The following is a 9,990-nucleotide window of genomic DNA, read 5'->3' on the forward strand; positions in this document are numbered from 1 at the left end:
TTGCTAAGCCACGATCATTGCTGGAGTGTCTACTGCTAATTAGCACTGTAATCATGTTCAGAACACGCACTTCATATACTACTTCAAGAGGGCTGTAGTCCCTGACAAAGTCTGATAACAGGAGTGGCTAAGGTTGGTTTCCTCACAAAAGGATCATATTCAGTGAAATTCTCTGAGGACATGCTGTTGAAGAAGAGTGCCTGTGAAGGTGTACCTTTGCATTGCAAGGGAGAATGAGATAATGGATGAAGAACATTTCTCCTCCAGAAGGCTGAAGGAGAAGCTCTATGGAAAGATTGATTAGGGAATGTGTTCCAATGTATGTATTGTATTCAATGGCCATTTTAATACAAAATATTTCATTCCATAGACTACTGTTAAAGCAGCCAGCCTGCAATCACAATGCACCTTGCCTGTTTCAAGCACTGCTGCCACTGACTCCTTCCCACTGACAGAATGACACATGGGGAAAGGACAGCATCACACATCCATCCCACTGCATGTCAGCATGAATATATCATTTGAGTCATTTTCAGTCTGGCTTATGACCAGTCTGGTTTGAGGTAGGGATGTACACAAAACCTGGTTGGCCTGTTTGGTTTGAATTTGAACCAGGGTGGGAAGGTTTGGTTTTGGTTTTGCTTGAACCACACACCGCCCACAGTTTGGTTTGAATTCAAACCCCATTCAAACCAGTTTTTAAAGGTTCTATATAGGGTATAATGGGGACTTGAACTGGAGTACAAAACTGGGGTGGATGGTAGTCAAAGCCCACCACCCACTGAATCCCCAAACAATCGGACACTCCTGTGATTATTAATGAATTTTGGAATTTTTTTCCAATTTTTGCTTCTTCCATAGGGAATGATGGGAATTTGAGGATGCCTCATTTCACACCTTTGGGGGTGCAAGGGCACTCCAAAGTGGGTCTGGGGGCACAGCAGGTTGTGCCACAACTTCCCCCAGGTAGCCCCAAGTTGGTAGGTCTCATGGTTTTCTCCTCAGGAATGTTTTATTTCTGGCCTCTCTCAAACAGTCTATCTCTATTAGAGTTGATTCTCTGGTTTGTATATAATATTATGAAAAGCTCTTCATAGCGAGAACTCATACAGCAACCAAGGATCCTAAAATTGGATTCTTGGTTGCTGTATGAGTTGTCTCAATAAGTCCCTATGAAGAGCTTTTCATATCTATCAGAGTGGGTTTTCGGTTTGTATATAATATTATGAAAAGGGATATATCTTCGAGTAACTCAGAGGACTTCCAAGGGAAGGTGAGGCCATCAAAAATCCTCCCCATGTGAGTGCCAGTGCTCCTCCCTTGTTTGGGAGTGCCAGCTACTCCTCCCTTGATTTTGAGGAGTCCAACTACTCCCCAGTTCATCTTTTTGTGGCGATCCTGGCTGTGCTGCCCGGGAGGGCTCTTCCTCCATTCCTGTAGCTCTGCACAGGCATTGCAATGGTGTCGTCCAAGCAGGCTGGGACTCTCCTCTGGGTCTGCGTCGGGTATTGACTTCACATTAGGGATGCACAAACAGGTTCAAACCAGATTGAATTCAAACTGGTTTGTTTTGAAAGTTTGAACTCAAACCAAACAGGGCATTGAAACCAAACAGGGCATTGAATCACACATCCCTAGTCAAGATCACACTTGCAGGCACTGTAAATGGTGATAACTCATTATTTACTTTCAGGGCGACCCGGCACTGTTATTTTTTTAAAAATTCAGTTTCTCCTCTCCCCACTTCCCGCACATAGCTCAAATTGATTGAGATTCCATTTCCAAAATCAAGGCTGAATCGAGTTGACCTGGTTTCAAGATGGTCACAATTGTGGTTGAATTGAAAAATTTGGTTTCGATCCAACCATGAAACAAATTGCAATTTGTGATTCATGCACATCTCTAGGACAGGGATCCATCTTATCTGTTGTGTATAATTTCTCTATGTAAACTGCTTTGGAAACTGTTGTTGAAAAGCAGTATATAAATATTGTTTTTTACCTACTTTCCTCGTGGAAAGTATGTATGGCGATACGACAAATATTTATATACTGCTTTTCAATAGAGTACCCTTATGAGACCTCCTTGCTGTCCATGTGTGTGTCCATGTGTGCATGCATATGTGTTGCCCCCTAATAACCTTTCAATGCCTGGATCTCAGTTAGAACAGTTGTAGTGCCACATACGGACACCTCAATGGCATGTTTTATAATGATGTAATTATCTCATTGTCATCTTCCACCCATGTGTCATGTACTCTCGTCTTACAGAGGAGGCTCTGGAGTTTTACTGTGTTTTGTTGTACTCTGCATATTGGATGTGGTGTTTAACAACAAAAAGTACATGAATATGAAGATGATAATTATCAAGTAAAATTATAGAGAAGGAAAGCAGTCAGATTATTTCTTAACAGAACTTCTTGTTATGTTTAATATATCTAAACTTTACACACACACACACACATACACACACACTATGAATGGGGTAACTCAGTTAACAAGTTGCAAGAGAAGGGGTACAATTCTTCTGAAAGATGAGGAACTCCTGAACTGAATTGCACATTCTTAGATTTGCATTTTCTCCATGAACACGGCATTCTCTTAACAAATATGCGCCGCCCCTCCAATCAAATGAAAACCATTCTTTCACTGAACAAATAATTATTTAATAATCTGAAAACACAAATTTAAGATGAGAGTCAAGATGAAAGTTTATAATATCTTCACTGATGCTCTAAAAAGCATGGAAATTCCAAATTAAGCTGCCCATCTTGACATCAGTACCATAGAAGCTGTAAAGACTTTGTGCAGTCATGTATATCATGCTAGCTTTAGAAATGAGACTACATGAACCCATACTTTGCTTTGTCCTTCAGTTGGACATTGTGCTGAGGAGCAATGTATCCAGGCAGATATTCAACACATGCAGCTTTTCCAATCACTTCCAAGAGATGCCTATGATGGATTTTAGCCTGGTGGATCTCTACGAGGCACAGTGCTTCCCCAAAATGCCACTTATATAGTCCAGCCAGAAATTCAACAGATCCCCATGTCAGGCATTAACCCAATTAGCTTGTAAGATGGGGTGGTCAAAGTTGCCCCTCCAGCTGCTTTTGGACTACATGTCGCAACATTCCCAACCACAATGTATTATGCCTGGGGATGCTGGGAGTTGTAGTTGAACAACAGCTGGTAGGCCAGGTTGTCCCACCCCTGTTGTAAGTGATCTCTATTTAAAAAGAGGACTGCTTCTTTGCAAAAAAAAGAAGCAGCCCTCTTTTTAAATCGAGATCTCTTACAATATTATTATATAAATGCCACTGAAGAAAGCTTTTAGCTGAAACCATTGGGCTCCTTCATGTACATCAATAAAGTAACTTGCATACAATTTCCAGCCTTTCTAAAGACAATCTTAGGCCTTTCTGAAGACAATACTATGTTCTATATAGAAGTCAAAGGTACTTTTAGCAACTGCATGTTTAACAGATTATCATTCCCCCTCAGCACTATTAACTCCTTCCCTTCTCTTGCTAGAATACTTGGAAGTTTTATTTGTTCCCAGCGATTAGACAGAATTAAAGAAGACTCACAGTCAAAATACAAACAAATAAAATTTAATGAGCCCTTTCTCATGATTGCATGAGAGGGCTTGGCAGTGGGTAGCAGGGGAGGCAGGAGAAGCTTACCTTCCCCACAGACTATCCTGCGAAAGGGTCTAGGCTTGTGGAGGGAGCATGGAGTTTCAGGGGGTGGGGCACATTGTTGCAGCCACCGGAAATCCCACAGTGCACTGCATGAGTGTGTGGTGCATTTTGACGATCCACAAGGCCCAGAGCCTACTCCTGCTCCAGTGTCACATGGTGCTGGCGCACAAGTAGTTAGCCATTAACCTCATGCCCTTAACCTCAGGTAACCAGAGGTCTCCCTAGGTGGGTTTGGTGCCAAGGTGCCACCGACAGCTAGGGGTGTGCACAGAACTGGCTAGCCTGGTTTGGTTCGAGTGCGAACTGCACTCGAACCTGACCAGGCCAGTTCAGTCCAGCCCCCACTGAACCCCCCTCCCGGTCCGATTTGGTCCAGGGGGGTTCGCGATAGTACCTCCTAGCCCCTTCGGGGGATTTCCTAAAGGCCACGGTGGGGTCAACAAAGGTTCCTCCTTCTGCCACTGCCCTCATTTATCACCAACACGGCCTGTAAAATAATCCTTTTTGGCCCATTCAGGCCTCTGTTTTTCAGCACGGTTTGCCTGCTGCCACACATGCTCATATGGCCTCTATGAGGCCTGGCATGGCCCAGGGCCTCGCAGAGGTCATTTGAGCATGCGCAGTGGCCATTTTTAAAATTTACAGGCTGTGGCGGTGATAAACGAAACCAGCTGGGGAAGGGGAAACCTTTGTGAACCCCTACACCTGCAGCCTTTAGGAAGCCCCCTGAAGGTACTAGGAGGTACTGAAATTGATTTAAAATTTTTTTTAAAAAAAAATTGCAAACTGGTGCGTGGTGCAGTTCCGGTCCAGATGGAACTGGGAGGTTCGGTTCGACCCTGAGCCCCCAAACCGAACTCCCCAACCAGTTCGCACATCCCTACCGGCAGCCGTGTGACTCCCAGAGGTTCTCAAGGGCAGCTAATCCCAGGCTGGGCTGCCTTTGCCTGGTATCGCTGCTTGTGAATACAGCCTCTTAGTCTACAGTTCTTCATGCTCAAGCATCTCTAGAAGTCTCAGGATTAGAGAGGAAAAAGAAGAAAAAGTGGCCACAGAGAGCCTTTCAAAGACGCTTTCCTTCGTCCTGAAAAACTATTTGTCAAACAAAAGCCAAAAGGCCCCAAAGACACTCAAATGAATCCTCAACATACCAAGCCTTGAGCCTTTATACCACAGCCAAATTACCCCTACTTTTCTAGCCTTCCATTGCTTGCATCCTCTTGACAAACAAGCAGTATTCTTCATCTCAATTATGAAGATAAGTTATGTATTGAATAATGACAACTCAGGGCATTATCAAATACTGGCCTTTTTGTCCTCAAATTTTCCATTCTGGGTACACAAGCAAGCTCAGAATTGTCATTCTTGACTCAGACTGCATAAGGTGGATCCTTCTAGGTCCAGTCTTCTTTCAGGCACATCTCTCCAAAATGGTGGCCTTATCTTCATTTCGCCCAACATTTCTGGCTTCACACATCACAGAAACAGTAGCAGCAGTGGGAGCTCACACCTGGCAGGAACTGGCGGCTCTCCTGTAATTACTTGCTGCAAAGACGTGTTAAGTTGTCCTATTTTATTCTCATGATCTGATGGCTGCAAGTAAGGCAAACCACCGCACAGGCCAGGAAAATGTAGTTTTAATCTTAAGTGGCACTGAAGTGGGGGAATAGATCAGGAATGCTGTAGGGGCTCTCTAATTATACTTTACATGATTCTTTGCAATGGGACCTTTTGGTGAGTCTTTAGCCTTTCTAAAGACATGAATATGTTCTATATATAAACTAATGGTTCATTTCAGCTACTGGAAATCTAACTGATGACCATTTCCCCTCACTACTATCATGGGAATAAAGTAGAGGGAAACATTTCAGTGTATTACAGCAAGGAAAGGTCTGAGACAGGAATCAAACATCTAAAGTATCAAGTGAGATCATACTTTTTCCTGACTACCTGCTGTCTGCTGTTCAGGTCAGGTCTGAATACAATAATGAAGCATTTGGGAAGACAGATGCAGCAGAACAATCCAGCACTAGAGGCTAAAATGGAGAAGATCTCCACAGCCACCATGTATTTCCCCTTGGTGCTCAGGTAGGTTGGCACAAAGGACACCCAAACACTGCAAAAGACCAACATGCTAAAGGTGATCAGCTTGGCCTCATTGAAAGTGCCTGGCAATTTCCTGGCCAGGAAAGCCACAGTCAAGCTGATGATGGCCAGAAGACCCATGTAACCCAGGACAAGGTAGAACATGACCTCTGACCCTTCATTGCATTGCACTATGATCTGACCAACCTGGGAGTGCATGTCCAACTCTGGAAATGGTGGGGAGGTTGACAACCAAACAGCACACATGACAGTTTGAATCAGAGAACAGACAATCATTATGTATCCTGCCATTCTTTTTCCTACCCACTTCCTCATCCTGTTTCCTGGCTTAGTGGCCATGAAGGCCAGAACCACCGTGATGGTTTTTGCCAACACGGAAGAAACAGCGATGGAAAAGATGATGCCAAAAAATGTTTGGCGGAGAAAGCAGGTCACCTTCCCGGGCTGGCCAATGAACAGCAAGGAGCACAGAAAACAGAGCAGAAGGGCAGAGAGTAGAATACAGGTGATGGTCCAATTGTTGGCTTTAATGATAGGCGTATTGGAGAGCCGATTGAAGCTCCACATCACTACGACTGTGATGAGGGCAAAGAAAAGAGCAAGGAAAGTGAAAATGATTCCTAAGGGTTCTTCATAGGATAGGTAGGTTATTTCTTTGAAGATGCACTGAACCCGGTTTGCATTGGGATACTGATCTTCTGGGCACTTGTCACAGTGGTCCACATCTGAAATGAATGAGCAAAGACTTAAATCAATGAATCAGTGAAGAAAGACTATTTCAAACATGCTCAGAAGTTCTTCTGACTGAGAGGGCCAGCACAGCATAGTGCTTAGAGTGTTGGACCAGAACCGGGAAGAACCGAGTTCAAATCCCAATTCAACCATGTAACTCACTGGGTGACTCTGGGCCAGTCATGTGTCTCTAAGCCAAACCTGCTTCACAGAGATAACAATATGCATGCACACCACTCTGAGCTCCTTGCAGGAAAAGCGGGATAGAAATGAATGAATGAATGAATGAATGAATGAATGAATGAAATGTGGCAAGTAGTCACTTCACTGAACTCCTCGATCCTCAACTTGGTAAAGAACTTGATCCTCAACTAAGTGAAGAATAGGTAATTGAGAGTGACTGGACTGATGTGATTTGATTAATATCCACCCCACCACCACCACCCCAAAAAAGAATTGTGCAATGTTATGTAGCTAAGCTATGTATCTAAGCTGGACACTAGCTTAAAATCTTATACCTATTTCCAAAACACCTGTAAATGTTATGATCCAACCAGAGCTCCTGTGACTGCCACAAAGACCAATTTTGCTGATTAGTTTCCTGCTTCTGACTTCCAGTTGTCTTGTGATCTCCTTGTTTCTTGGTTGGCTTGTTATCATTAAAATCAAGTGTTGTCAGGCGTAATTGTTGGCTGTTGGGAGGAGGGAGCCCCAAAGAGGGACTGGCCTGAATATTTTGAATGTTCAGAATCTGTTTAATCTGAGCAACTAATGTGACTGGTTGCTCTGATGGAGAATTCCAGAAATGTGCCGTGCATTCCAAGCTTGGAACTCTTTGACAGGTGACATGAATAAGCCATTAATGGAATGTGAATTGAATCTGCTTACCCTTGTGGTTTGACACCATATTTTCAGGGCAAGGAGCACAATCGTAGCAACAAAAGTGTTGCTCCTCCCAAATGACCTTGACATGTCCAGGATGGCAGCTTTCAACACATGTGGAATGGGGTGGTATCTACCAAAACCAAAAGGAAAGATCTGTTTTTGTTTCAACCCATTCATTTCTGCCCATTCAGTGCAGGCATCTTCAGCACAAGCATCCTACCCAGCTTCAGGGGTTCTGCACACTCCCTATTCTGCATTGTCCATTACCAACTACTAGGTAGGAAAAGGGAGGAGTGATCATGTGAGAGACAAGCGCTGGGTAGGATGGCTTTTCCACCTACTTCTTAAAGAGCTGTGTGGAAGAGTTGGGCAGGACAGCACCATACTAACCAGCTCCATTCTCACCAGTGCTAACTCCCTCTCCTCCTGCTTAGTTCTTCACTAACAGATCACTGAACTTCAGGAGTGCTCCCTGATCCTAAAATTGGGAAGGGTGCTTTTCTCACCCTCTTAGTGGTCGTGTGAACAGCCTTAATGTCTGAATAGGGCTCATGACAATCTGGGGCATATCTCATGTTACAGAGCAGGGCACAAGCTTCATCTCATTTTCTTTGTGCTGGGCAGGTTGCAGGTCTTCTGGAAGTGCAAGGTGTGGGTTTGTTTGTTAAAAGATTTAATGTACTGCCCAATCCACAGACTCAGGGAGGTGTACAAGGCAAGAACAGCATCCGGGATTTAAAAAGAAAAAAGAAAAGAGAGAGAAGGAGGGAGGGAGGGAGAGGGAGATTTAAAGGGCAAATGCCTGGTGGAAAAGAAACATCTTCAGTAAGATCTTAAAGGCTGAAAGGGAAGAGGTTCCCTTTCACCGAATTCCAAAGTAAAGGGGTGGCAACAGAGTAATTCCAAATTCCAAAGTGAACCGAATTCCAAAGTGAAGGGGTGGCAACAGAGTAAGCCCCTCCACAGGCCCTAGTACTATGGACCTCTCCATGGACCAGGGACCAAAAGAAGGGCAACCTGAGAACATCTCAGAGGATGGGACAGAACTGGCCAGGAGAGGCGGTCCTGAAGGTAAACATGCACTAAGCCCTGAAGAGTTTTAAAGTTGAGAACCATCACTTTGAATTGGGCCTGGAAGCAGCCCAAGTGCAGTTATGGGGCTGCTGAAACCTCCATTCTTCCCTATGGAGAAAAACCTTAAAGACACGTGGGGGGGGGCTGGGGTGGCCAAGAGTGAGTGGTGGTGTAGTGCACAGAGGGTGCCAACCACCGCCATGGGTTGCTAACCCATGGGGTACTGGGTTTTGTTGTTTCTGAGGTGTTCTGATTGTAGATTCTTTGGTAGCATATGAGATTTTCAATGACAAACCATGAATCCACTCTCATTTGCTAACCTTAAAGACACATAAACTTCAAAAATCACTTAAAAATCATCCTTTTGCCCAATTCCTTTCAAATAATTCTGGAAGCTTCCTTGCCCCCCTTGGACACTATCACCCACCACACTCTGCTCTCGGCCATCCCTTTGCCCCCGAAGTGAAGCTATACATTTGCTGCAATCCTCATTATTCCCTATGAGGAATTCAAAAATACTTTTAAAATTCACCAATAATCAGAGGAGTGTTTGATTGCCTTGGGGGTTTGTGGGTGGTAGGCACCCCTGGGTTCCTACCATCCACCCCACTTTTGTGCCCCTAGGTGCTCCACAATAGGAGATAATGGGCTGGTTCATGTCTCATTATACCCTATAAGAAAAATAATTAAAAATATTTCAAATATTCATAAAAATCATGGGAGTGTCCGATTGCTTTGGGGCTTGGGTGGTTGTTGGCACCCATGGGTGATCCTGCCCTGCTTTCATTTACAAGAAGTCTTAATTTTCCACCAGTTATATTGTTATGCAAATTGGGAGAAATACAATAGGAATTCTCCCTACATTTGCTTACCTTTCAAAGTGATCAAAATTTACTTCATCCCTCTCATCTGTACGTAAATGTGGTCTTTCTCCAAAGGTGAGTTTATGCACAGGGAATACAATAATAGATGCCATTTCACCCAGTATAATATCACCTGCTGAGGGACATGATTGCATTTGAACCCCTGGCCGCCAGCTACAGATCTTGGACCCCAATCTCTTGCTGCAAGAGCAAGGAAGAACAAAAAGCAAAGGCAGCAGCAAAACCAGTCGAAATACTCGCAGACTTTGATTCCATTTCCACCTGCACACCTGCATTGTCACTGATAGATACAGCAACACCACAATGGGCAGCACCATTTCTGGAGGAAGCCTTAGATAACCACCCTCAAAGCTTGGAGAAAATATCTTGGTTACATCGACATACAAATTCCAAAGTGTGGCTTATGGTCTGAAAGATGCAGCATAAGAAAGAACTCAGGTGGGCAGAGCCCAGGTGGCTTCAGTTCAAACTCCTGGATGTGGCTGTGGCAAACATTGTTTCAAAGAGAGTCTTTGTAGATGTTTGTGTGATAATTTTGCAGAAAGCCTCTGGTTTGCTGCTTGGCCCCTACCCAAAGAAACAGTGCGAAATCACACCAATTCCAAT

At 44.1% G+C, this 9,990-nt stretch overlaps 1 protein-coding gene across 1 annotated transcript; it reads right to left on the bottom strand.

The window, feature by feature from the left end:
- Positions 1-5,623: 5,623 nt before the first annotated feature.
- On the bottom strand, positions 5,624-9,476 carry LOC128330899 (vomeronasal type-2 receptor 26-like). Its single transcript, XM_053264262.1, has 2 exons — positions 9,373-9,476; positions 5,624-6,554 (listed from the first exon to the last, which is right to left on the bottom strand). Exons 1-2 carry the CDS (start codon positions 9,474-9,476, stop codon positions 5,624-5,626), a joined length of 1,035 nt encoding a protein of 344 aa, XP_053120237.1.
- Positions 9,477-9,990: the final 514 nt, after the last annotated feature.

Source organism: Hemicordylus capensis, chromosome 6 (genome assembly GCF_027244095.1).
Source record: "Hemicordylus capensis ecotype Gifberg chromosome 6, rHemCap1.1.pri, whole genome shotgun sequence".
Taxonomy (NCBI): domain Eukaryota; kingdom Metazoa; phylum Chordata; class Lepidosauria; order Squamata; family Cordylidae; genus Hemicordylus; species Hemicordylus capensis.